General features: G+C 53.1%; 1 protein-coding gene across 6 annotated transcripts in view; it reads left to right on the top strand.

The window, feature by feature from the left end:
* Window positions 1–27790, top strand: part of FANCA (FA complementation group A) — a 63572-nt gene that overhangs the window by 30857 nt on the left and 4925 nt on the right. For 3 of the 6 annotated variants that reach the window (XM_045987467.1, XM_045987468.1, XM_045987472.1), the window contains 21 exons: window positions 7376–7489; window positions 8572–8708; window positions 9142–9212; window positions 9597–9693; window positions 9767–9954; window positions 11422–11518; window positions 13067–13243; window positions 14592–14665; window positions 16374–16502; window positions 19820–19904; window positions 21223–21353; window positions 21878–21983; window positions 22978–23037; window positions 23187–23291; window positions 24026–24138; window positions 24919–25054; window positions 26142–26216; window positions 26494–26626; window positions 27087–27162; window positions 27405–27561; window positions 27651–27743. In XM_045987467.1, the coding sequence (XP_045843423.1) occupies window positions 7376–7489; window positions 8572–8708; window positions 9142–9212; window positions 9597–9693; window positions 9767–9954; window positions 11422–11518; window positions 13067–13243; window positions 14592–14665; window positions 16374–16502; window positions 19820–19904; window positions 21223–21353; window positions 21878–21983; window positions 22978–23037; window positions 23187–23291; window positions 24026–24138; window positions 24919–25054; window positions 26142–26216; window positions 26494–26626; window positions 27087–27162; window positions 27405–27561; window positions 27651–27743 (2354 nt within the window). The remainder of the gene's footprint in view (window positions 1–7375; window positions 7490–8571; window positions 8709–9141; window positions 9213–9596; window positions 9694–9766; window positions 9955–11421; window positions 11519–13066; window positions 13244–14591; window positions 14666–16373; window positions 16503–19819; window positions 19905–21222; window positions 21354–21877; window positions 21984–22977; window positions 23038–23186; window positions 23292–24025; window positions 24139–24918; window positions 25055–26141; window positions 26217–26493; window positions 26627–27086; window positions 27163–27404; window positions 27562–27650; window positions 27744–27790) is intronic. The other 3 variants (XM_045987469.1, XM_045987470.1, XM_045987471.1) reach the window with 2 other exon arrangements.

A 27790-nucleotide genomic window follows, 5' to 3' on the forward strand; every position in this document is an offset into this window, starting at 1 on the left:
CCCAGCCCCCTGGCCCTGCCTTGGGGGCCTCCAGAATGTTCACTATACTTTATCTGGCAGGACTTATAAAAGAAGCCTTATGATTTCTGGTTTTGTCCTAGTGTTCACCTTGTGAGGCTCACTGTGTGTATCCATTGTCTTCTCTGCTGACCCCAGAACTGGAACTTTCTCTGCTTTTAAAACATATGTAGTGGGCATTCCTTTTTTTTTTTTTTTTTTTAAGGGTTTACTTATTTATTTGACAGAGCACAAGAGCACGGGCAGGGGAACGGGCAGAGGGAGAGGAGGAAGCAGGCTCCCCGCTGAGCAGAGAGCTGGATGTGGGGCTAAACCCCAGGGCCCTGAGACCATGATCGCAGCCAAACAAAGGCAGACGCTTAACCAACTGAGCCACTCAGGTGTCCCTCGAAACATTTTTCTTGAAGAGCTAGCAAGATCGTGGAGGAGTAGGAGACCGAAATTTTGTCTGGTCCCAGGAATTCAGCTAGAGAGTTACTAACCCATTCTGAACACCGATGAACTCAACAGGAGACCGAAAAAAAGAATAGCAGTGCCTCTGTGAACTGAAAAGCGACCACTTTCTGGAAGTTTCAGGTCTCCTCTGATTTGTTTTTCTGGAGTCGTTGCTATCCTTTCAGCATTTTGTTCTCTTGTTCTTCTAGTTTTCTGGACAAAATGATGAACTGGAAACACTCACCTCCAAAAGAGAACAAGAGGCAGTACCGACTGCCAGGGACCTGATCAGCCTGGACGTTAGTAAGATGACGAAACTAAGAGTTCAGAATAGCGGTTATAAAGATACTAGCTGGGCTTGAAAAAAAGCATAGAAAATACTAGAAAATCCCTGTCTGGAGAAATCTAACCAAGTCAAAATCAAAAAGGTCATTAAAACCAAAAAGGTTGTTAATGAGGTATAATAAAAAGTGGAGGCTCTAACTGCTCAGATAAATGAGGCCGAAGAGGGGCGCCTGGGTGGCTCAGTGGGTTAAAGCCTCTGCCTTCGGCTCAGGTCATGATCCCAGGGTCCTGGGATCGAGCCCCGCGTCGGGCTCTCTGCTTGGCAGGGAGCCTGCTTCCTCCTCTCTCTCTCTCTGCCTGCCTCTCCGCCTACTTGTAATTTCTGTCTTTCAGATAAATACAATCTTCAAAAAAAAAATAACCTTCTAACCTGAACTTAAAAAAAAAAATGAGGCCGAAGAGATCTAGAAGATCTAGGTCATGAGGGAGAATTCGAGAGACAAGTGATAGCATAAAATGAAATAATACTAGAATAATTGGCATCCCAGAAGAGGAAAGAAAGAGGGGGCAAAAGGTATATTGGAGCAAATTATAACGGAGAAGTAACCTAATTTGGGGAAGGAAACAGACATCAAAATTTAAGAGGCACGTAGAACCCCCCTCAAAATCAATAAAAATTAGTCAACGCCCCATCATCTAATAGTAAAACTTACAAGTCTCAGAGACAAAGAGAAAATCCTAAAAGCAGCTCAGAAGAAGAGGACTGACTGTAATCTACAACAGTAGAAACATTCGATTGACAGCAGGCCTATCCACAGAGACCTGACACGTTGAAAAGGACTGGCACGACCTATTCAGGGCACTAAATGGGGAAAATATGCAACCAAGAAGACTATATCCAGGTCAACTGTCATTGAAAATAGAAGGAGAGATGAAAAGCTTCCAGGACAAACAAAAACTAAAAGAATTTGTGAACACCAAACCAGCCCTACAGGAAATTTTGAAAGGGGTCCTCTAAGCAAAGAGAGAGCCTACAAGTAACATAGACTGGAAAAAAACCAGAGACAATATACAGCAGAGGTCATCTTACAGGCAACACGACGGCACTAAATTCATATCTTTCACTAGTTGCCCTGAACGTGAATGGACTAAACGTCCCAATCAAAAGACACAGGGTATCAGATTGGATAAAAAAAATAACATCCATCTATATGCTGCCTGCAAGAGACTCATTTTAGACCCAAAGAGACCTCCAGATTTGAAGTGAGGAGGTAGAAAACCATTTGCCATGCTAATGAACCATAAAAGAAAGCTGGAGTGGCGATCCGTATATCCGACAATTTAGATTTTAAACCAAAGACTATCATAAGAGATGAGGAAGGACACTCGACCATACTTAAATATCCAATAAGAAGATCTAACAGTTGTAAATATTTATGCCCCTAACATGGGAGCAGCCAATTATATAAGCCAATTAATAACAAAATCAGGGGCGCCTGGGTGGCTCAGTGGGTTAAACCTCTGCCCTCGGCTCAGGTCATGGTTTCAGGGTCCTAGGATTGAGCCCCGCATCGGGCTTTCTGCTCAGTGGGGAGCCTGCTTCCCTTCCTCTCTCTCTGCCTGCCTCTCTGCCTATTTGTGGTCTCTTTCTCTGTCAAATAGATAAATAAAATCTTAAATAACAAAATCAAACACTGACAATAATACAATAATAGGGGACTTTAACACCCCCCCCCCCCACTGATGTAGACAGATCATCTAAGCAAAAGATCAACAAAGAAGGACTTTGAATGACACACTGGACCAGATGGACATCACAGATATATTCAGGACATTCCATCCCAAAGCAACAAAATACACATTCTTCTCTAGTGCACATGGAACATTCTCCAGAATAGATCACATTGTGGGCCACAAGTCAGATCTCAACCGGTACCTAACGATTGGATCACTCCCTGCATTTTCTCAGACCACAGTGCTCTGATACTCGAACTCAATCACAAGCAGAAAGTTGGAAAGAACTAAATTCATGGAGGCTAAAGAGCATCCTACTAGAGAATGAATCGTCAACAGGAAATTGAAGAATGAACAAAGTCATGGAAACATAGCTGTTCAAAATATTTGGGATGCAGCAAAGGTGCCCCTAAGAGGAGAGCATAGAGTGATACAAACCTTTCTCAGGAAACAAGAAAGGTCTCAAATGCACAACCTAACCTTACACCCAAAGGAGGTGGAGAAAGAGCAAAGAAAGCCTAAACCCAGCAGGAGAAGAGAAATCATAAAGATTAGAGCTGAAATTAATGCAATAGAAACTAAAAGAATGGAACAGATCGATGAAAGTAGGATCTTGTTCTTTGAAAGGATAAGATTGACAACCCTCTGGCCAGACTTACCCAAAAGAAGAGAGGAAGGACCCAAATAAAATCATGAATGAAAGAGGAGAGATCACAATGAACACCAAAGAAATACAAACGATTATAGGGGCACCTGGGTGGCTCAGTTAAGCATCTGTCTTCAGCTCAGGTCATGATCCTGGGATCGAGCCCCACATTGGACTCGCTGCTCAGCGGGAAGTCTGCTTCTCCCTCTCCTGCTCCCCCTGCTTGTATTCCCTCTCTTTCTGTCTCTCTGTGTCAAATAAATAAATAAAACCTTTTAAAAAAACAATTATAGGGTGGGAGGTTGGGGGAACCAGGTGGTGGGTAATAGGGAGGGCACGTATTGCATGGAGCACTGGGTGTTGTGCAAAAACAATGAATACTGTTACGCTGAAAAAATAAAATTTTAAAAAATTATAAGTACATATTATGATCAAGTATATGCCAAAAAATCAGATAATCTGGAAGAAATGGATACATTCCTATAGATGAATAAACTTCCAAAACTAGAAACAGGAAGAAATAGAAACCTGAACAGAACCATAACCAGCAAGGAAATTGAAGTAGTCATCAAAAGTCTCCCAACAAACCAGAGCCCAGGGCCAGACAGCTTCCCAGGGGAATTGTACCAAAGATTTAAAGAAGAATTAATACCTATTCTTCTGAGACTTCCAAAAAACAGAAATGGAAGGAAAACTTCTAAACTCATTTTATGAAGCCAGCATTACCTTGATCCCCAAATCAGACAAAGGCCCCATCAGAAAGGAGAATTACAGACCAATTCCTTGTTGAACGCGGATGCAAGAATTCTCACAAAAATACGAGTCAGTAGGATCCAACAGTACATTAAAAGGATTATTCGCCACGACCAAGTGGGATGTATCCCGGACTGCAAGTTTGGTTCAACATCCACAAATCAATCAATATGATACAACACATTAATAAAAGAGAACAAGTACCATATGATCCTCTTAATAGATGCAGAAAATGTGTTTGACAAAGTACAGCATCCCTTCTTGATCAAAACTCTTTACAGTCTAGGGATAGAGGGTACGTTCCTCAATATCATCAAAGCCATCTATGAAAAACCCACAGCGAATATCATTCTTTGATGTATGAAAAACAGAGCTTTTCCCCCAAGGTCAGGAACAAAGCAGGGATGTTGACTATGACCACTGCAAGTCCTAGCCTCAGCAATCAGACAAGAAGAAATAAAAGGCATCTGAATCAGCAAAGAAGAAGTCAAACTCTATCTTTTTGCAGATGAGATGATGCTTTATATATAAACCCGAAAGACTCCACTCCAAAACTACTAGAACTCATACAGGAATTCAGTAAAGTGAATGGATATAAAAATCAATGCACAGAAATCAGTTGCATTTCTTTTTTTCTTTTAAAAGATTTTATTTATTTATTTAACAGAGATCACAAGTAGGCAGAGAGGCAGGCAGAGAGACAGGGGGGCAAGCATGCTCCCCGCTGAGCACAGAGCCTGATGCGGGGCTGGATCCCAGGAGCCTGGGATCATGACCTGAGCCAAAGGCAGAGGCTTTAACTCACTGCGCCCCCCAGGCATCCCAATCAGTTGCATTTCTCTACACCAACAACTAGACAGAAGAAAGAGAAATTAAGGAGTCAATCCCATTTACAGTTGCACCTAATCCCATAAGATACCTAGGAATAAATCTAACCAAAGAGTCAAAGAATCACTACTCAGAAAAGTAGAGAGCACTCATGAGAGAAATTGAGGAAGACACACAGAAATGGAAGATAGTTCCATGCTCATGGATTGGAAGAGCAAATATTATGAAAATGTCTATGCCACCTAGAGCAGCCTACACATTTAATGCAGTCCCTGTCAAAATGCCGTCACCTTCTTTCACAGAAATGGAACAAATAATCCTAAAATTTATACGGAACCAGAAAGGCCCCGAATAGCCAGATGAGTGTTAACAACAGAAACCAGAGCTGTTCAACACATGGTGCTGGGAAAACTGGGCAGCCACACGCAGAAGAATGAAACTGGACCGTTTCCTTGCACCACACACAAAGACAAACTCAAAATGGCTGAAGGACCTCAATGTGAGCCAGGAATCCGTCAAAATCCTTGAGAACGCAGGCAGCAACCTCTTTGACCTCACCTGTAGCAAATTCTTGCTAGAAACGTCGCCAGAGGCAAGGGAAGCAAGGGCAAAAATGAACGATTGGGATTTCGTCAAGATAAAAAGCTTTTCATGGGGTGCCTGGGTGGCTCAGTGGGTTAAAGCCTCTGCCTTCGGCTCGGGTCGTGATGCCAGAGTCCTGGGATCGAGCCTCACATTGGGCTCTCTGCTCGGCGGGAAGTCTGCTTCTTTGCCTACTTGTGATCTCTGTCTGTCAAATAAATAAATAAATAAAATCTTTAAAAAAAAAAAAAGATAAAAAGCTTTTCCACAGCAAAGGAAACGTCAACAAAACCAAAAGACAACCAACAGAATGGGAGATTTTTGCAAATGACGTATCAGATGAAGGGTTAGTATCTAAAATCTGTAAAGAACTTAACCAAACTCAACACCCAAGGAACAAATAATCCAATCAAGAAATGGGCAGAGGACGTGAACAGACATTTCTGCAAAGAAGACACCCAGATGGTCAACAGACCCATGAAAAAGTGCTCAGCATCACTTGGCATCAGGGAAATAGAAATCAAAACCACAGTGAGATCCCACCTCACACCTGTCAGAATGGCTACAATTAGCAAGTCAGGAAACGACAGATGCTGGCGAGGATGCGGAGAAAGGGGAGCCCTTGTGCTCTGCTGGTGGGAATGCAAGCTGGTGCCGCCGCTCTGGAAAACAGCATGGAGGTTTCTCGAAAGCTAAAAAATAGAGCTGCCCTCTGACCCAGCGATCGCACTACTGGGTATTTACCTCCAAGATACAAATGTAGCGATCTGAAGGGTCACCTGCACCGTAGTGTTTATAAGAGCAGTGTCCACGATAGCCAGACTACAGAAAGAGCCCGGATGTCCATCGACAGATGAATGGATAAAGTTGTGGTGTGTGTATATACGTGGAACGTTACGCAGCCATCAGAAATGGAGATCGTGCCTTTTGCAACAATGTGAATGGGACTAGAGGCTGTTCTGTTAAGCAAAGTAAGTGAATCAGAGAAAGACAATTACCATGCGATCCGATCTCATGGATATGTGAAATGTGAGAAACAAGGCAGATCACAGGGAAATCTAGAGAAAATGAAGCAAGATGAAACCAGAGGGGGACAAGCCATAAGAGACTCTTAATCTCAGGAAGCAAACTGGAGTGGAGGGCGGCTGCGGTTGGACACTGGACACGGACGTGTGTGCTGTGGTGAGTGTGTGAGTGTGTAAGACCACTGAATCACAGACCTGCACCCCCGAAGCAGTACGTTATGTGTTAAAAAAAAAAAGGGGGGGCGCCTGGGGGTCTCAGTGGGTTAAGCCTCTGCCTTCAGCTCAGGTCATGATCTCAGGGTCCTGGGATCGAGCCCCGCATCAGGCTCTCTGTTCAGCAAGGGGCTTGATACCCCTCTCTCTCTGCCTACCTCTCTGCCTACGTGTGATCTCTGTCTGTCAAATAAATAAATAAAATCTTTTAAAAATATATTTTTCTTTTACAAATATGTGATCAGATCTTTTTTTCATAAATTTGTGCAATATATGTTGAAAGCTAGTAATCATCTTATATATACTAGTTCTTAGCTTTTTTCTTTTCTTTTTTTTAAGATTTTATTTATTTATTTGACAGAGAGAGATCACAAGTAGGCAGAGAGGCAGGCAGAGAGAGGAGGAAGCAGGCTCCCCGCCGAGCAGGGAGCCCGATGTGGGGCTCGATCCCTGAACCCTGAGATCATGACCCGAGCCGAAGGCAGAGGCTTTAACCCACTGAGCCACCCAGGCGCCCTATTAGCTTTTTTCTTTATATCTTGTACTTTTTTTAACACCCTGTCATAAAAAACAGTGTGACAATGTCACTTAAAGTTCGGAGAAATGGAATGAATTGTCATCCACCGTCCTGCGTCCCCACCCAGACTTCCTCACTCTGCTTCCGGTCCTCTCTCTCGACATTTTAACCTTTATGGCAGGTTGTGCATAAACCATGTTTTTTCTTGAGTTAATCATTTGTGAACAAATTTCTGATCCAATGATCGGTGCCCAGCAGCGCCGCCCCTCGCCTGGCGCCTCTGTCTGCCCTTCTCACAGACGAGCTGCGTCCAGGGCTGTGTGTCCTGTCGTCTCCCAGGTGCAGCCCCAGGGAGGACGGCGGCCGCCGGCTGCGTGGAGGAGCCGCTGGGACTGCTCGCGGCTGCACTCAGAGAGTTCCGAGCCACCGTGGCAGACCCCACGCAGGGCGATGGTGAGGACCTGGCCGAGGGCGGGGCTGTCTCCGGCGGGTTTTCGCCGGCTGCGGGGGTGTCCTGTGGGGCCGAGGGCGGTGCAGCCTGAGTGCGCGCTGGTGGCTGCTGGACAGGGCGCAGCTCTCGTTCAGGCTGTCATGGACCCTTAGCAGGGACGACCGCTTGCCGATTGACATTCCAGCAGGACAGATGACGGAGAGGGAGAAAACTGGCATCCCGAGCCTCTGGGGTGTCTTTCTGAAGGGACCGACGAGCGGTGACGCTAAGCACCGGGTCTCTGCTTCTGCGCGATGAGGCGCTAGGAGACGGCGAGGCCCAAGTGTTCGTTTGTGGCGGGTGAGCGTGACCGGTTCACACCGCAGAGCGGCAGTCCGTAAAATCAAATACTGATGTCGCGTATCCAAGCGATTTTTGTTGGGAAAATGCAGAATCGAAAGTAGAGAAACCGTATTTTTACCCAGGAAGTATAGTAAATTTTTACAGATCATAAACCGTTGTATTCCAACCAGGACAGAATGTTCAGTGAGAGCCTCCCAGAGGAAATATTCCCAACGCCAGCTTAGTGTCCCCACTCGCGGTGGCACCCAGTGCCCTGGGTGTGTGACCTTTCAGAGCTGCACTCCCATGAAGTAGGGACACGGGTACATGGAGGCCGGGGCGGGACCCCCGGGCTTCAGCAGGTCCCGACAGGTCCGGTCAGCCTTGTCTCTAGCCGCACACTTGCCAGCTCCAGCGGGCCCGGCGGCCTGTTTGTTTCCCCTCCTTGTGCCTGGAGGCTGGCGGTGGGACGCGGAGCCTCGGCAGGTTTAACAGCGTGAGGGGGGCTCGGAGAGTGTGCGTGCCAAGTGGAGGTCTCTGAGGGCAAAGGAGCACGTGGACCCCTCAGGGAACCAGGCGAAAGGCCGTGTGCGGCCCCTGGCCCCGCTCCGTCGCATTTCGTGCCCGTCTTCCGTCTCTGCACTGCAGCCCACCGTGCGGGACAGCAGTCCGCCCCGCTTCCTGGGGGACATGCGCCCCAGGTGCAGGCAGGGTTGGGTGTCCGTGGCTGTCTGGCTCCTCTCACCGCCTTCTTCGTCTGCAGTTCTTTCTGCTCACCTGGCACTGGTCTCCGAGCGGCTCAGCTCCGTCCTGGGCCCGGGCGAGGAGGACAGCAGCCTGGGGCTCTCACGGGTCCAGCTCAGCCTCCGGGCTCCACACCTGGAGCAGCGGGAACAGGAGGTGAGTGCGGGATGTGGGCGCTGGGCCGTCGAGTGGGCCGGACTGCGCGCCTGGTGCTGGGGAACAAGCTGTGGGGAGCTGGGCCTGCCCCACCCGGGGTCAGCCCCCACCTTCGTGCACAAGCTCCTTCTAAATTTCTGCAGAACACGCAGCAGATGGTGTTTGCGGCCCCAAAGCCTGAAACTCTTGACTCTCTGGGCCTGTAGAGCGGAAGTGTGCAGACCCCGTCCCCTGTTGCACCGTCTCAGGGCCGGGACCGCCGGCCACCTACACCGCCATCTGTCGGATTCGGGAAGGGGTCCGGCCGCCGGTCAGCGTGCACATCTCCGCAGACGTGCGCCTGCTTTGCCGTGTCCAAGGCGTCAGCAGTCTGTCGGGCTCCGGCTCTCTCCAGGACTCTGTCCCTCAGTGTCCGTCTCTCTGTCTTGGTCAGGTCGCGGACCTCCTGTTGACATCTTTCTGTCAGAACCTGATGGCGGCCTCCAGCCTCGCCCCAGCAGACAGGTAGAGGCTGGTGCTTTTCCCGGGGTGGTGCGGGGCGGCGCGCAGCGGCCGGGGGCTGAGAGCGGGTCTCCCTGGTGCAGCGAGCTTCTCCCTGTCGTCCGTGATGAGGACCAGGAGCACGGCTGCCCATCCCTAGTCTAGCTCTCACCCCGGGTCCTGCCTTCTGTCCTGGTTGGGGGTCCCAGGCGGGGTGGCGGGGCCGTGCTGACTTTGCTCGGTGGAGACAGGGCGGAGGGTGAGCAGCCCCGCAGGGAGCCCGCTGTTTGGGGGACAGCGCGGGCCTTTATCGGGCCTCCTGTGTGACGGCTCACGCCGCGGACTCCATGCGGGGGCCGTGCAGGGCCAGGGCTGGCCGGACTGCTGGTCTCGCGGCTGTCTCTGCAGGCAGGGTCCCTGGGCTGTGCGCTTCGTGACAACTGTGTGTGGGCGCAGGCTCCTCCCTGTGGTGCTCACCCGGCTCGGCCAGCTGCTCCGTCATCAGGTAGGGCGGCCTGCCTGGGTCTGGGATGTGGGCTCTGCCCTCCTTCCTGGAGAAACACCGTCTCCCGTTTCAGGGCCCAAGCCTCAGTGCCTCCCACGTGCTGGGCTTGGCTGCCCTGGTCGTGCACCTGAGCGAGTCCAGGTCGGCGCTCCCAGACGTGCACGTGGCCCTTCCTGCCCCCGCCGAGAGCCTCCCCGTCCCGGAGTTCCTCAGTAGCCTCCTGCCGTTGGGAACCGCGGAGACCTCCCTCTTCTGCCTGAAGTGAGCAGCTCCTCCCGCCCTCGGCGCCCGACGGCCTCCCCGCTCTCCAGAGAGTAGCGCATTCCCGCCAGATAAAACTGGCCAAAACAGACACACTCCGTAGATAATCACCCTTTAACATTTAGTCCATGTCTTTCCAGAGTCTTACATTGTATTTCCGTGTGTGTGTGTCTTTGTGTACAAACATGAGATCATGTTCGTAAACTGTCTCCTAAGACATCAGCGATAGACTGTAGATGCCCTTCCGGGTCGTCCAGCCATCTTTGGGTCGACGCGAGCATTACTGGGTTTTGTCTTGGGGGTGCCTGGCATCCGGTTGGTCCTGTCCTTCTGGCTGGGTTGCTGGGCTTCCCTGTGGCAAGTAGTTATTTCCTTGGGGCGAGTTCCTGCACCGGGAGTTGTCCAGTCCAGAGAAGTTCATCCGAAAGGGTTTGAGACCCGTCGTTCTAGAGGTTTATGCTCGCGAATACCTCCTTCAAATGCCGCTGTGGGCCAGACGCACTCCAGGACCTGGGGTGGAACCACATCCCCGCCCTTCTGTGTGTGGGGCGGTTGGTACTAGGGAGAGGTGGGCTGGTGACGGTGAGAGCGGCTGCCCCCCCACCCCGGGAGGACAGGGATGGGTCCCCAGCTGCTGAGGACGGGGCATGGGGAGGCTGGACTTGGTCCCAGGGTGAGTCGATGGAGGGTCAGGGAAGAAGCCCGGAAGCTCCAGTGGGAGTTGTTTGCTGGGCCTGGGACTGCGGTTCAGAGACAGAAGAGACAGAAGACACCAGGAACTAGAGCAGGGAGAGGCCACGAAGCCCTGAGCCCTCCACAGCGGCGGCAGGCAGAGCCATCTGCCTCTGAGGGGCTTTGGGCAATGCTGAGAGTCCCCACTAGCAGTCACTCGGGAAGGTGCCCTGGTCTCCCTTCCTTTCTCAGCACCTTCCTCCCTTCCCCTCGGCCCCGGGGTCAGTTTCTTCTCATTGGGCTCCTCCTCCCAACACTTGATAACCCAACACAGGCAGGCAGAGTCTCCAGCAAAGGCCGAGTTTAAAACCGGGCCTGCTTCTCTCTGGTTCCACAGACTTCCTGCGGGAAGGAACAGTGACTGGGTGAGTGGAAACCCTTTCAGATGGCAGGTCAGCAGCACCGTTAGCCCCGTCTGACTTGATTGATGGCTTTTGTCCCGCCGTGACTCTTCACATGCAGTAAAAGCAAGCCTGTACTTGAAAAGTCTGACCGTTGCTGTGTTTTCTGGGTCTGTGCCTTCGGCGTAGACAGAGCTCAGACCCACAGGTGTAATGGGGCCCGGTTCCCGAGGGCTCAGGGGAGCCGGCCTGGCCCAGAGCTGAGACCAAGACTGCCCCTCGGGACGTCTGGTTCAGAATGCTGTGACTTCAGTTTTGTGAAATTCACACTCACTGTTATATTTCCTTGTTTCGCACGCAGCACATCTGTACATTTTATGTTTTCTATTTTCAGATTTTGTACAGCGGCAATTTCTTACGCTTTGTGTAAGTCTCCTGCTGTGTCACAGGAGACTCTGTACAGCTGCTTGTCTCCAGCCCTCCTGAAAAAGGTAGGTCTGTCCCCCTCCTTTCCAGTTGTGTGCAGGTTTCTAGTGAAGGCCCAGCTCTCTGCTCTCTCCCCGCCCCCTCTGCACAGCTGTGCTCTCTTGTGCATCAGACTGTGTCCTGGAAGCTGCCTCACCTGTCCGCTGGGGCTGAACACGGCCTTTCTCTTTTGCTCGCAGACTTCAGATGAAGGGGGCAAGTAAGATGACAAAGACGGTGAATGTCCTTGTCTTTTCCTTAAAGATTTTATTTATTTATTTGACAGACAGAGATCACACGTAGGCAGAGAGGCAGGCAGAGAGAGAGGGGGAAGCAGGCTCCCCGCCGAGCAGAGAGCCCGATGCGGAGCTCGATCCCAGGACCCTGGGAACATGACCCAAGCTGAAAGGCAGAGGCTTAACCCACTGAGCCACCCAGGTGCCCCGTCCCTCCTTTTTTTAAAAAAGAAACAGACACTGATTTCTGTGAATTCGGTATACTAAAAGATAAATATTCGTGGAAGGTATCTTTGTATTTAAACAAGAGTTCCGATTTTCTCAGAAGACCTCCCTCATCTATTGAATGCTTGTTGTATTTATTACAAGACCAGAGAAACTTAGAGAATTTATTTATTCTAGAGGGAGGTGAGCACGGGGTGGGTGTGGGGGGGGCAGAGGGAGAGAGAGAATCTCAAGCACTGAGCACACGGCCCGATATGGGACTCGATCTCTAACCCTGAGGTCATGACCCGAGTCGAAATCAAGAGTTGGATGCTTAACTGACTGAGCCACCCAGGCATCCCAAAAGCAGAGAAATTTCAAGATGTGTAACTAGAAACCTTCGGTGGCAAAAGTGAACTTGAAGTTAGAATGGAAACCAGCGTGACTCCTTTGGTGGAGTTTTAAGGAACATCTTACGAAGTTGAAATGCAGATCTTGGTTCCAGGCGTCACATTAGAACCCGCTGAGAAACCCTGGTCCTGCCCGTTGGTTAAGTGGGGCCTGGGCACACTTGTGCTCCTGTCATCGGTGTTGAGGACCTTAGTCCCAGGTGCCTGCATTCTGAAGCCTGCGACAGAGATCAGGAGGCGGCCAGACAAGGAAGTTCCTGGTCCCACCTTGTGTAACACTGAGGGGTGTCCCTATCCCTCCCCTGGTCGCCTCGAGCAGCCTGTGGCTCAGTGAACTCAATGAGGAAAAGTTTGATCTCCTGGTGGCAGACGGAAATGTACTCCCAGACAGTCCGGTGCTTCTGCGGTTGGCACCGCTTTCAGTGGAAACCCCGGGGCCAGCCGCGGGCGGGGTGAGCACCGTCAGCAGCTGTGGGGGCGCATCCGCCCCGCCATGTGGGGGACAGTTTAGAACCTGCAATCCTGCCCCCAGGGGCTGCGTCCCAGGAGACAGACCAGATGTGCGCCCACATTTTCAGACAGGGCTGGTCACCGAAATTATGTCCGTAGCTGAACACGGGGCCCAGAGCACCCCGGGAGGCGTTGGCAAGGCCACTCTGGGTGTCCACAGGGTCTCCAAGCTGCCCTGCCGCGGGCACGCAGCCAGCTTATTGTGTCTCTTCAGTTCCAGTTCATCCTCTTCAGGCTGTTCTCCGAGGCCCGAGAGCCCCCGTCTCAGGAGGACGCAGCCGGCCATCCCTGGAGGCTCCTGTGCCTGCCATCCGCGGCCTGGCAGCGAGCCGCCCTCTGTCTGTGGAAACAGAGAACCTTCCAGGAGCTGCTGAAGGAGAAGGAAGTTCATGTAGGTCCCACTGCCCTTTTTCTGCTTCTCACCTCGTCCTAACGCACAGGGTTTTGCGGATAGATTTGGGGTGTCCTGAGGACGTGGTGGGCAGCCCGACGCCGAAGCAGCACAGAGGCGGCTTCGCGGGAGAGTCACACGGCCGCGTATGAAGCAAGACTGAAAGGTCATTTCCACTCTGCCCATGTCCCCTGGCACTAACGTTTTGCCAACGGTCATAAGGGGGCGTCGCTGCCAGGCTCCGCGTTGGGCTGGGCCTGCTCTGAGCATGGTCACCGGGGGCCTCGGCCTGCTCCAGCCGACAGGCTACGTTCTTAGCCTGCTGCCCTGTCATAACCTTTCACGAGTTCCCTGCGTGTTTGCTTGCTTCGGTCTTTAGAGAGGAAACTCTCAACTGTTCTATTGTATATTCAGTTCTCTTACCGGAGCAGGTGTGACAGCGTGTGTTCAGCACCAGCCGCGCCCTGGGAGCACTCACTGCCCGCGGGCAGCGTCGCCGGTTGTCTCCGAGGGCGGCCCCTCGCTCTGGGGGGATCGTGGACGCGGACACGTGCGTGTGTCCCTGAGCAGGGAGCTACTCTGCACTGCCGGCTCCGGGCCTGGCAGGGCGTCTGCTGTACGCGCACATCCAGACTGTGCTTTAAGATTTTATCTATTCATTTGACAGACAGATCACACGGAGGCAGCGAGGCAGGCGGGGGCGGGGTGGAGTAGGCGGGAAGCAGGCTCCCCGCCGAGCAGAGAGCCGGATGCGGGGCTCGATCCCAGGACCCGGAGATCACGACCTGAGCCGAAAGCAGAGGCTCAACCCACGGAGCCCCCCAGGCGCCCCTGGAGCGTGCACTTCGACACACGGTGTGAGGTTTTGAGATGAGCCCCTGTTCCTGTGTGGAGTCGCTGCCACAGTTTCAGAGTGACGCAGCCACCGGCAGTGTTCGCGGCGCATCACGACATCAGGTCGTGCCGCGGTGACCTCGCCCCACTCACGACTGCGGTCGTGGCGGTGGTGGTGTGCCGGAACTGAGCACCGTGCCGATGTCGCAGGTTAACTGTTCAAAACCAGGCAGTGTGCTGGAGAATTCCATCTCAGTGCGAGTCTGAGCGGCTGTCGTGAGCCTCCCGATCAGAGGTAAACGAAGCGATATCTGAGTTCTTCGTCAAGGGCTCAGGGCCAGAGCCTCAGGCTGACCGCCAGGAGCGGCGAGAGGACAGAAAGCAGCGGAGGCGCACAGCTGCTTTCGTGTGAGGCTCCTAGTCGTGCCTCGGGGACAGCAGACTGTCCCCAGGCTGACCTGCGGTTTCTGCGTCCTGTCTGCACTGTGGTGTTCATGTCGTCCTTTTCTCTCAGTTAACTTACAGAGACTGGCTACAGCTGGAACTAGAGATTCAACCCGAGCTTGATTTTCTTTCGGATGTGGAAAGGTAAGTGTTGAAAGGCATCTGCCTTGGGGCGCCTTGGGGGGCTCAGTCGAGGAGACATCGACTCTTTATTTCAGCTCAGGTCATGATCGTGAGGTCCTGGGACCAGGCCGGGTCAGGCTGCCTGCTCTGTGGGGAGTCTGCTCCTCCCTCTGCCCTGCCCCCTCACCATGTGCACGCTCAAATAAATAAAATCTTTCCAAGGGGACAGGGGATCTGCCTTTCAAAATGCCATCAGATTTTCTGCGTTATCTTAAAGTCTAAGTCTTCTCACATCCTCAACGTTCAGGTTACTATGTCTGACAAGCACAGTTTCATTCATTTGTTCCTTCAAGAAACATTCACTGAGTTCCTCCTGTCAGGTACTTCTAGAATGTTCTCGAACGTGGGGTGCATTGTGAGGAGACAGGCCTGCCCTTACGGCACCTGTATGCAGGCAGGGGCACCAGGCAGTGCACTTCTGCCCTGACACTTGCCAGCTCCTGCCAGCACCTGCCTACCCCGAGTGGGCCTGGGGCCAAGCAGGCGGACAGCTAAGACGGATCGGGACCCCAGACGGGGCTCTGAGAACGGGTCCCGGGGAGGGCACGGCAGGGGCAGCAAATGTGCTTCCGCCAGGTGGGAGCGGAGCGCGGAAGGCCGAGTGGTGAGGAGCCGCGGGGGTCCTGCCTGTGTCCGGCCGGCCTGAGTCTGCCTTGCGCGTGGGAAGTACACGGTGGCCGGCAGAGGGCTGGCTGCTGCCTCCAGCCCGCTGGCCCTGAGTGTGTGGCAGGAGGAGCAGGGAAATCAAGGTCTGAGCTCCTGTGGGCCCCAGGGCCGACTCTGCAGGCCACAGGGAGGAGAGTGTGCTGCTCTGGGTGTGACGGTGGGCTGCCGACAAGCCCCTGGGTGTGGGGTCCCGCCGTCAGGGAGGGAAATGTGCTGTCGCTGTCGTGAGTTGGGCACAGGGGCGCCCGGGGGCCAGCCAAGGGCAGGGTTCAGCGTGAGCCGCCCTGAGCCACTGTCCCTTTGTGGTCAGAGACAGGTCACGTTGCTGTCTCGTGGTGTCAGGTTCTAGGAGGAGCGAGGAGAGATCAAGTCAGAACCGTGTCAAGAATAACTGCTTTTCCCACAAGATGGGGGTCCGCTTGCTCCTCAGCTCTGTGCCCTGCCACCTCAGTGCTTTGTGCATGAGTTCGTCTGTCCTGGGGTCTCCCCTCCCCCTCCTCTATTTTGCTAGGAAAAGCAGCAATCTGTTGTCTACTGTGAGATCCCTGGTGAGCACGTCTTCCCCCAGATCACTGTGCTGGAGCTGTGCTTAGGCCCTTCCTGTTTTAGTCCTACGGGTAGCACAAACACCCTTCTCACCGGTTCCCTGCCCATTCGCGGGTCTACGGAAACACCGTACTTGGGTTCGGCTCGTTCTGCAGAAGTGGACTGTCTGGTTCTCTGGCTGAGGCTTTGAATTGGTGCATCCTCAGGACCTTTTCTGGGCGCACCTGCAGAGCCAGGTCCAGGTCTGGACACCTTTGTTGGCAGACCCTGGGATAATGACCCAGGGGGACGGCCCCTGAGGGGGTCCTGACTGCGGTAGGGGGCCTTCCTTTAGCCCCAGTCCCTCAGACCTAACCCCCTGCCGTTGTTGGGCCCCGGCTCTGGGCTTGCTTTTCGGCTACAGGAAGCTCTAGTTTGCAGCCTTGCTCCGTGCAGACCTCGGTGTTTGCCCTTGCAGGTGGGACTTCCAGCACTGGGCCATCCGCGAGCACTTCCTCCCGGCGCCGTCTGCTGCGGGGGGCTGCGATGGGGAGCTGCAGACCGCGTGCTCGGTTCTTGTCGATGTGCTGATAGACTTCTGCCACGGGTGAGGAATGCTGAGGCCCAAAAGCATCACACTTTTAATTTCGGTCGTTCTGAGAATGTGTTTTTATTTCTCTCGGTCTACGTTGTGCTCTACAAAGCACAGTTGAATATATCCTGATGGCAAGTCCGAGTCTGTTTGAAGAGAAGGTGAGTTTTCCGAATCCCTTTTCTTTGTGTGGAGATTTGCGTGGCAGTGACTTGTCTTTCTGCCCCGTCACCTGGCACCTGGGTCACTAAGTGTAAGGGTTAGAAAGAGTAGGCTAGCAGGCGGCAAGCATCGCCACCTGTGGGGCGTGGGCTGGCTGCCACAGGGGCAGAGTTCCCTGGAGCGCGCAGGCTGAGTTGGGTTCGCCTTCCTGCTGAGCTGGTCTCTGGTAGCCTCTGTCCTCGTGACTGCCTGCTCCATCTTGCACATTTTTGGTGGTGTGTCATATTAAATCATAGAAAACGAATCTTGTTCCCCTCTCAGAAACAGTCCATGGAAATGACTACTGAAGACACGAGGAAGGACAGTTGCCTTTGTTTCCCACTGCCTCTCTGTTCCCCACAAGGATCTGTAAACACATCGCCTGTTAGCAAAACTCGTACAAGTCACGTTACGTTGCAATAGTGCTGGAATTTTCCTAGCGGTGCCTCGTGGCTGGGAGCAGCACCTGCCACACCAGGCAGACTCGAGTTGGGGCCAGTCCTCTTGTCCTCATTTTTCTCTCAGGAGGGAGGAACGAGGACGTGCACAGTGAAAGCAGTGACTGTCTGTGCATTCCTTCCATGCCCCCAGCTCTGGAATCTGCTTTCTGTCTATGCATGTGCCAATCCTCGACACTGCACTAAACGGAGGTCCTTTGTGTCTGGCTCAGGATGATGTCTTCAGGGTTAGTCTACATTATGGCATGTCTCCGAACTTGGTGTTGTTTTGTTTTTTAATTACTGGACAGTATCCCCTCGAAGGATTGATCACATTTTGTTTATTCATTAGTTGACGGACATTTGGTTTTTCACTTAGCAACTGTGAATCATTCTGTCCCAAACATTTGTGCACAGACGTTCCTGTGTCCTGTGCTTTCATTTTCCTTGGGCCTGTGCCTACACATGGGATTGCTCAGTCCTGTCTTTTTTTCCCCCTTCAATTGGTATTTTTAAAAATTAATATATAATGTATTATTTGTTTCAGGGGTACAGGTCTGTGATTGATCAGTCTGCTCTGTTGTATCTTAACCTTTTTTAGGAACTCCCAGACTGTTTTCCAGAACTGCACCATTTTACACTCCCACCAGCAGAATCAGAGGGTTCCGGTTTCTCCACATTATCCCAACATAGTTACTGTTGTCTTTTGATAATACGCACTCTAATGGATATGCTGTGGTATATTTCATTGTGGTTTTTATTTGTTTTTCTCTGGTGGCTACTGGTATCGAGCATCTTTTCATTTGCTTGTTGAGTTTGTGTATCTTCTTTGAGAAATGTCACATCCTTCCCATTTAAAAGTTCTTTCTGTATTCTGGATACCAGACCCTTATCTGAGATGCAGGTCCTGTCTGTCATTCTACGAGTCATCTTTTCACTCCTTCCCTTGAAGGGAGCCCTTTGATGCACAGAAGTGTGAAATTCTGATGAAGTCCTGATTATTTTTAGTTTTAGCTCTTATTTTAGGTCTTTGATCCATGTGATTTAATTTTTATGGAATAAGTTAAGGATCCACCGTTAGTCTTTTGCATATGGACATCCGGTTGTCCCAGCAGGTTTTGTTAAAGACACTGTCCTTCCCCATTCAGTGGTCGTGGCCCCCTTGCTGAGAACCAGTGAACCACACCTATGAAAGTTTCTTTCTGGACTCTACTGACTTTGGTGTATACACCCTTCTTTTTTATATATAATTTTATTCATTTGTTGTGTACATCTATTCTTATGCCAATATCACAATGTATTAATTACTGTAGATTTGTAGGAAGTTTTAAATTGGGAAATGTGGATCTTCCAACTTCCTTTTTTTCCCCCCAAGGATTATTTTGGGGGTTCTGGGTCCTTTGTAATTCCACACATGATCTTAGCCAAAAGGCCGAGACACGATCGTCCTTTGTAATTCCATCTGAATTTCCAGATCAGTTTGCCAGTTTCAACATAACTGTCTGGGATTCTGATAGGGATTGCGTCGTATCTGTACGTAATTACGGGTAGTTATTATCATTTTAACGACACTGATTCTTCCTGTCCAGGAACATGGGATATCTTTCGATTTATTTAGGTCTTCTATAATTTTCACAACATTGTAGAGTTTTCATCGTACAAGTCTTGCACCTGCTTGGTTAAATTTATCCTCAGGTATTCTAACACCACTGTAGATGGAATTATCTTCATTCCATTCTTGGACTATTCGTGGGTATAAAGAAATACAACTGATTTTTGTATATTGATCACCTGTCCTACAACTTTGTGAAATTGTTTATTTGCTCTAATAGTTTTTTATTGCAAATTCTTTAAGATGCTCTGTATACAAGGACAGGTCATCTGTGAATGGAGATGGTTTAACTTTTTCTTTTCCAATCTGGATGCCTTTCATTTCTTTTTCTGGCCGAACTGTCCCAGCTAGAACTTCCAGTGGTATTGAATGTGAGCGATGAAAGAGAACTTTGTCTTACTTCGGATTTTAGGAAGAAAGCTCTCATCGTTAAGAACAACACGAGCTGGGGCGCCTGGGTGGCTCAGTGGGTTAAGCTGCTGCCTTCAGCTCAGGTCATGATCTCAGGATCCTGGGATCGGTCCCACATCGGGCTCTCTGCTCAGCGGAGAGCCTGCTTCCCTTCCTCTCTCTCTGCCTGCCTCTCTTGTGATTTCTCTCTGTCAAATAAATAAATAAAATCTTTAAAAAAAAAAAAAGAAAGAAAGAACACAAGCTGTGGCTTTTTCATAGATGGCCTTCATCAGGTTGACGACGTTCCTTTCTGCTGCTGGTTTGTTGACTGTTTCTATCATGAAAGGGAGTTGAATTTTGTCTAATGTTTTATCTGCGTCTATAGAGATGTTCACATGGTTTTTCTTTATACTATTGATTTGTGTATTCTGTTGATAGGATTTCAGGGTGTTGAACCAACCTCCCATTCTTAGGATAAATCCCACTGGGTTAAGGCACATAATTGTTTTCAGTTGTCACTAGATTGGGGTGGCTAGTATTTCGTTGTAGGTTTGTTGTTTGTTGATGACTGTGGGTGTCATGGGGTCCCCTGGGACCTCCTGTCCCTGTGACCACAGGCCTCTGGAGGCAGGAGGAGAAGCCGGAAAGCCTGTGCATCAGGAGACCCTTTTGTTGTGTTTTTGTTTCAGTTTGAGGAGTTACAACTGCTCAGAGAATTCTGATTTGGTTCTCGGGAGCTGCACAGGAAATCGAGATATTTTTTCCAGATTGCAGGTGAGTTAAAAGATGAAAACTCAGTGTGTTTCACTGCATCTGTCCTCTGCTGCCACTTCACGGTCATCTGCTGTTCAGATACTTATTATGAACGTCTAAGGCAACCCAGCAGAATGAAAGCTAACATCACCCATATAATGAATGGATCAGACCCAGAGTGACCGTGTGTTCACTTCACCCGTGAGGATCCCAAAAATACAGAAACAAAATCAGTCGCGCCAGAACCAGCTCCAGGGTGAGGAACATTTAAAATTTGAAAATAGAAGAAACTGAGAAGATACCAACTTTGGTAGTAAAGGGGTTGCTGTCCACTCCTGACTGCTCCGTTTGAAGGTCGGGCTCTGAGAAAGGACATCAAACCCCCCAGCAGGCGAAGGAGCAGCTGCGAGACTGCCCTTTCACGGGGCCGCCCGGCACCTCCACAGGCTGGGGGTCTTTTCACCAAAGCAGTCGTACAGAGGAGGGTGTGGAAATGGGGCTCTCGTTGTGAAGTAAAAAGCGCAGTTTGCCTCAGGCCTGGGGCCTGTCAGGGCGATAAGAAGTTGGACCCAGAGATTAGGCTCTGGGGTCAAAGGGCAAACCACAGCCCCCTCTGCTGTCCCCGTCCACGGCGTGCGCTGGAGTCTACCTTTGGGAGTCCGTGTGTGGCTCCGTGCTGACAGGACCGTCGTGGACTTCACGCCTCCTGTGGGTGTTTCTGCTGCTCTTCCAGTGCTTGGACTGAGAAAAACTGGGAAATTTTACCTACAAATGAGTAAAACATCCCGCAAAGCAGAGATCCCAGCCCTCCAAGCCTTCGTCTTGACCTCTTACCCTCCCTGTCTGGCCTGTTGGGCTCGTGGTAGGAAGAGGGAGTGGGGAGGGAAAACGGAGTGTGTCATGGGGCTTAGGTCACACGTGGCAGGACAGCGCTGCGACGCGGGCGCTTGGCTTGTCTGGTCTCCGCAGGTGGACGTGTGGGAACACCGCACACACGTGTGGGACGTCAGGCGGCAGGCACCGCGCTGGGTGTGGTACGGAGCCTGGTGCGCAGGACACCTGTGCGTTCACAGTGGGGAGCCGGCCATAAACGGGGGGACGTTAGCCCCGGGAGAGGCTGGTAAAGGTCTTACTCTGTGTTTGCAAATTTTCAGTGATTTCCAAGTAAAAAGGCTTGTCCCACTCGCTCCTCTTAGGAGACCTCTCGCTCAAGGCCACTCAGCCCCACTCACCGTCCTGACTGGGGCCAATAGCCCTGAGAACTCTGTGCCTTCACGCTGGGGCACAGTCACCTGGGCCCAGCGACGAAGGTGCGAGCGTTCTGGTCTTGTCTCTGCAGGAGATGGCTGCTGACCTGGGGCAGGGCCACTTCCTCTTCAGAGCGTTCCGCGCCCGGCTGCAGGCTCTGGCTGGCGGCTGGGACGTGGCCGCCCGCCTGCGGAGACAGCGGGAGCTGCTTGTGTACAAACGGTAACGCGGCGCTCCGGAGAGAGTCTGTCTTCACGCTGAGTCTTCTTGTCTCTTGGTCATTCGTTTCTCTGCCCTATCCCCAGCCCGCCACAGCATTTTCTCGTGGGGTTCCCGTGGGGAGAGCAGGGTCTGAAGCTCTGGAGGAAAGCCTTCCCCTTCAGACCCAGGAGCTGCTCTGAACGATGTCGCCCAAAGAATGCCTGTGAGAACGGGGGAAACCCCGTGTGCTCACAGATCCTCCCGGAGCTGTACTGAGGGGCGGGAGACACGTAACCCCCGGTTCTCGGGAACGGCTGCAAGACTATGCTGCCCCTTTTGCTTGGCCATTGTGCCACTTAAGAATGGCTCTTGGGGTTGAGACGTGAATGCTGGACCCCGCAGGGCCCGGGTGCTCAGCGCAGCCCCAGACGGGGACTCTGGTTCCCGGAGCAAGTAGGCAGGGCCGTGACCAATCCGAGCCCGAGCTCTCAGGGAGTGACGTTAGTGGGCTGTGCGGTCACCGCTGACACACTGTTCCCTGCAAGGATCCTCCTCGGTCTGCCCCCGTCCGTTCTCGTCGGCAGCCCCCAGGCCAGAGAGCCGGCCGCCCCTGACTGCACGGACTTCTTCCAGTTGGTCAACTCTGAGCTGGTAGGTGCGGGCAGGCAACTTGGGCTGCGGGGACGGGGGGGTGATCTGGTTCTTGGAAGGTTCGCAAATATGGCTGCGGTCACTTGGAGCAACTGCTTCAGTGTGTGCGGCCCATGTGGGATTGCTGCGGGCAAGAACGGGGTACCACTCTGGAGGCCGAGACAGTCGGGGCTGCTGTGTGCCCAGCCGTCCTCCCACAGCGAGGACTGGGGCCGGCGAGCTGTAGAGACCAGCTTCGGCTCCCTGGAGCTTTGCTGCAAGCCCAGCCCTCAATCCGTAGAGTCTTGCAGACCAAACCCCTCCATTTCTTTCCAGTTTGGACATTTCAGGTACACAAAGGCCGGTGGTGCGAAAGGACTGCCATTCCCACCAGTCGGCCCTGCTTCTTTCCGTTGTGCACCGTTCCATGTCAGGTGCTCCAGGATCTTACCCGGAAAGACTAAGGCCTGCCTGTGTCCAGTCAGGGTCGGTGAGGTCACCAGGAATAAGCACTTTCTACGTGTTTTGGAACAACTTCCACTCCTGAAGATGTTTTCTAGTTTTTAAAAATGCACAGATATAACTAAAAATTGAACTAAGCTTCCATTCAATGATACAGAGCTTTAAAAGGTGACTCAGAAAGCAGGGAGATGAGACTAGGTATTCCTTAGGTCCTTAGCAAAGGAAGTTTCCCTTGAAGTTGCCAGAAGGGCCTGTGAAGGCCAGCAGGACAGAGAAGCCAGAGGTGGGGAGGCAAGTTGCCATCCCAGCAACGGGGCCGGCAGGGGAGTAGCACTAGCCTCCTGGCCTGTGCTGGGGGAAGCGGGCGGGCCGGGGCCATCTCCACGTGGCGAGGCAGTGAGACGCAGAGATTCAGGGCCAGCCATGCAGGCGGACCCAAAGTCGGACCTCCGAGGTCAGCAGTGGCGCCGTGAGCACAGCCGAAGCCTCTCCGCACACGCTTCCCCCACCGGCCCCCTTGGGTGCTCTCTCACGGGCCCGTGCTCTTTTGCAGAGAAACTTCTGCTCTCATGGAAGCGCCCTGACCCACGACATCACCGTCCACTTCTTCAGGGTAATTCTGTTGCCGTCTGCGCCTACCCAGTCTCCCGCTGAGACCTCTTGGGTGGATCCTCATAGCCAGTGGTGCTTTGAGGCCCTGGCTCATTTCTGGGGCGGGGCACACGTGCAGACCACTGACTTCTGGCATGTTCTCTTCCACAGGGGCTCTTCAACGCCTGCTCACAGAGCAGAAACCCCGCCCTGACCGCAGACCTGATCCTGAGCGCATGCCAGACCGAGTGCCCCACAGTCCTGACCTCCGCTCTGGTAGGTGCGGCCACCTTCTCGGGGTGTGCCCAGGGCTGGCACAGGGACTGGGGGCCCAGGGCAGCACCCGCCTGTCATTCAGGAGCAAACGCAAGAGGACAAATAGGGAGTGAAGCAGACCTCTGGGCACGGAGGATGACGGGCTTCCCGGCCTGCACCTGCCGGGGAAGTGTCGGGGTGTTGCTTTGCTCTGGTTCTGTGTTGGCCGAAGGTGAGCCCTCACTTCCTGAGCTCCCCGCCTTGGGCTCCGCCTGTTGTCTTGCCAGACGGTCATCTCAAGACTCGAGAAGAGAGGCGGCCCGATCCCTTGCCAGCCTGGCCCTCACCTGGGTGTGGGGTTCCTGGTGGGGGGCAGGGTTCTTCGCTGGCTTTCCTGGAGCCCTGCCACCACACAGCTCTCCTGGCAGCCTGGGGACTTGAGCTGCCACGCCCCGAGTGCTTCGGCCTCACAGTCTGGCTCGTGTGGGTGCAGTTCAATGCGGAGTTACCGTGTGTACAACAGCAGCTCTCCGTGGGGACATGGGCGTCCTCCACAGAGGAGGACGAGCTTGCAGAACTGCCTTGGCCCTGCGCTGGAGCACGAGGCCCTCCTCAAAGGTCGGAGGCACCGGGTGACCGTGAGCGGTGCTGCCGTGTCGGGCACATCTTCGCTGGTCACTCGGGTGTAGGGACGAAAAGGGGTCCAAGGAGAGCCTCCCCCGATCTGCTGACCGGCGATCTTTCTCTTCTGGAAGTTGTGGTGGCCACGCCTGGAGCCCGACCTCCGCGGCCGCTGGAGGAGTTGCTGCCAGGGCCCGCCGCCCCAGGAGCTGCAGAGACTGGGGGAGGCCTGGCAGTTCGGCAGGAGGTGCGTGAACAAGGGCAGAAGGAGCTTAGACGTTCTTCAGGACCTGCTATAGGTCCCCTCCATGAGCACCTTGGGCTGCCGGACAGAGGCCTTAGGGCTGGCTGGGCAGGAGCCACACGGAAGCGGAGGAACACACCTGGCCTAGCAGGTCCCTGCCCAGCTTTCCGCCCCACCTGCCTCTCCCCGCCCCCGCCGGCTCCAGGCCTGGCAGTGCCGGCATCACAGGGACGTGAGAGAGGCAGGTCCCGGCCTGCCCAGCTGACTGTCTCCGGCACGGGATGGCTTGGGAGAGGGCTACGGTCCCGTCCGGCGTCCGCCTACCCCCGTGTGCCGCAGAGCACTTGAACTCCCAGCAAACAAGAAACGCCCATTTCCACATTATATGCCACCAGTCTGGGGCCTCGTTTGTCACCTGCACATGACGCTGTGCTCACAGCAGGGGCTGAGGAGGACTGAACCCGGAAGCCAGGGGTCTGCGTGGTGGGCTCCAGGTTGAGAGTTCTATGACCCACAGCCTTGCAAAGCTTGGGCAGTCCGGACCCGGTGTCCTGGTCAGGCCCTACCAACCCCTCCTCATGTCCACGGCACAGAAGCAGGTTAGGGCAACTGGGGACTGGACCCAGACGGTGGCCTCTAGGTCCCTATGCCGGGCCAGGGGTGGTTCTGCACACTCTGAGCCGCCCCCCCCCCCCCGCCCCACCTGGAAGGTAAGCAGGGCTGGTGGCTTTCTGCCGGGACATGGCTGTGAGGTTCCTGTGGTGACCCATACCTGTCTCCCAGCTGCCTCTCCGCCGACTCGGCATCCCCCGCCCCGGGCCCGGCCTGGCTCTCCGCTGCGGCGCTACACTTCGCAATCCAGCAAGCCGGCACAAGCATCAAGAGCCAACGTGAGACGCTGGACTGCCAGAGCGAGGAGGCAAGACATGAATTCTTTCACTTTTCTGGCACCTTTTTTTTAAGATTTTATTTATTTATTTGACAGAGATCACAAGTAGGCAGAGAGGCAGGCAGAGAGAGAGAGAGAGGGAAGCAGGCTCCCCGTGGAGCAGAGAGCCCAATGCGGGGCTCGATCCCAGGACCCTGAGATCATGACCTGAGCCGAAGGCAGCGGCCTAATCCACTGAGCCAGCCAGGTGCCCCGGCACCTTTGTTTTTAACCAGTGTTCCAATCAGCTCTTTCTCTGGGTTCATCCAATGAACTGTGCTTTTCCAAGGACAGAAGTATGGCATTCTTGCGACTTTATTAGGAAGGAAAATTCACCATGTTTATAGATTTAGTAATAACTGGCTGTCGAGTTTACTGACAGAAAGAGCACCTTGCATGTTCCACTCTGGATGGCTTTAGCTTATTTTTACCCTCCCCAGACCAGGGCAGCGGGACCTTCTTTGTTCTTATTCCCACAGCCTTAACTCCCTCATCTCTCCCCGAACTAAACCATTTGTAAACTGGAAAGTCATCTGTCAGCTCAGGACATATAGGCCTGCCTGAGGTTTTGGTAATTTGCTGCAAAAAAATTGTTGGAAAGTAATTTCAGTGGCCTCAAGCCTCAGGCCTGTGTGTGCTCCAAGGGAGTGGGGATATCCAGAGTGACCCCAGCCAGCCTGGGTGCGCTCCAGGGGGCTGGTGGGGAGAGACTTCTACACCTACCTCTAGGGGGTTCAAACGCCCTCCTAGGCCAGGAGCCCGGCAGTGGGGCCAGGGGAGCACTCCCCGCAGCTCGCGCGCCGCTCTTCCTGCGGCCGCTCTAACGAGCTGTGTTAAAGGCACACGTAAGAGGATGCAGTCTGTGAGAATTTATTCTCAAATTTTCTTAAGTTTAAAAAAATTTTTAAAGCTTCTTTTAATCTAATTTTCCTTCCCGAGAAGATTAAAGGAAAAATTTACGCCCTTCTGCCTGTGAGCGTTTAGTCCCAGGACAGTGTCCACGTTCTTCACGTGCAGTTACTTTTGGGGGAGCAGCCAGGGCGGCTTTAGTGTTCTGAGGCACTGGTTTTACCTGCAGCTGCTGCTCGTCCTGTTCTTCTTTTCCTTAACGGGCCTGCTTTCGTCCTACCTGGCCCCACACTCAAGACACCAGGTACGGTGCCTCTTCCCCAGCCCCAGACCTCCTGAGGAGGGTTTCTGGGAGGGCGGTCCTGGAACATCGGTACCGAAGGGCTCCTCAGGAATCTTGTGCTTGTTGAAGCGAGAACCCCTAGGCCCCGGGCCTCTCCTCTGAGGTCTCATTTCAGAACCTGGTACCTGTGTTCCTGGCCTGTTCCTCCTAGTCACCATTCAAGACTCAACAGGAGGAGCAAAGGCTCCCTTCTGGGCTAGGGGTCACCCCTCTCCCCACTATGTGCCTGTCTGCACAGTCAGCCGGCCTCCGCTTGTGCGGGCCACAGGCTGTTGACTCCCTGGAGGCTTTGGACGTCTGCGCTGAGATCCTGGGGTGTTTGGAGAGGAGGAAGGTATCCTGGCTGGTGCTCTTTCAGCTGACCGAGACGGGTAAGACAGTCCCTGAGACCTGGTAGCGGAGAACGGCCTGTGTCTGTCCTAGTTATCAGCCATCTCTGGGGAAGACAGGTGACCCAGCAGAGGCAGGCTGTGGTCCCCACTTTCTGTTTAGTCCTTGTTCAAAAATGACTTTCCACTGGTTAGTATGAACGTTGGGGTTTTAAAGTACTAACTCCTTTTTGGAAGTCCATCTTCTTGGTAAGTATATGAACTACATTTTAGAGTAAATGCAGTAGAAACTCATCTCAACAATGAAAGAGTGGAGTCCTCAGGGTCCCAGAGTGCCAATGAGCCCTTATGGGGGGCGTGAGGGTCTACCTCCCAGGCTCTGCCCTCCGGCATGGGGACACCCCCCCCACCAGCCAGGCACCTGAGGTGTCCTGAACATGCTGACGCTGGGGAGGGGGGCAGCCACAAAACTAAACGCACCCCTCCCCTACTTCGGTTGCAGAGGGTAGCCTGGGGCCTGTCCTCCTCCGCCTGGCCCCAGATCCATACATCAGGCTGCTGCCGTTTGCCTTCTATAGGTAAGTGCACCTGCCGCTCTGGTCCGTGTGGCAACACTCCGCGAAGGACTGCCCACGGGGGGGGGGGGGGGGGGGTTTGGGTGTGGTCCGAGGGGCCACCCCTCCCCCCATCCCATATCAGGACTGCTGTGGGTGGAAGATGCCTGTGACTTCATTCCTCCGCTGAGTCGCTGCTCTGTGCTGACTGCCACTCACCTCTGTGCGACCTTAGGGTCACGAGGCATCTTCTCTCTCGCCTTCAGCCTTCTCTCCTATTTTGATGAAGACGCCCTCCTGAGGGAAGATGCCTTCCTGCACGTTGCTGTCGACATGTACCTAAAGCTCATCTGTCTCTTCATGGCTGGGGAGACGACTGCGGTCTCAGCTCTAGCCGCCAGGAACCAGGACCTCCGGGGCCAGGCAGGTGGCGCTTTTCACAGAGCGGTGAGCAGGTGGGGGCAGCGTGGCCCCTGACAGCTGACCTGAGGCTCTGCCTGTCCTCTCTCTAGGGTGACCCTGTAGGCTTGATAACAAAAGCTCGTCGTTTTCTGCTGCAATCAATCCCTAGGTGCCCCCAAAAGAGCTTCTCGAACATGGCAGAGGTAGGACCCAGATGCTCGTTTGGTGTGTGCGGTTCCGTCCAGGTCAC

The sequence above is a fragment of the Meles meles genome, chromosome 19 (genome assembly GCF_922984935.1).
Source record: "Meles meles chromosome 19, mMelMel3.1 paternal haplotype, whole genome shotgun sequence".
Lineage (NCBI taxonomy): Eukaryota > Metazoa > Chordata > Mammalia > Carnivora > Mustelidae > Meles > Meles meles.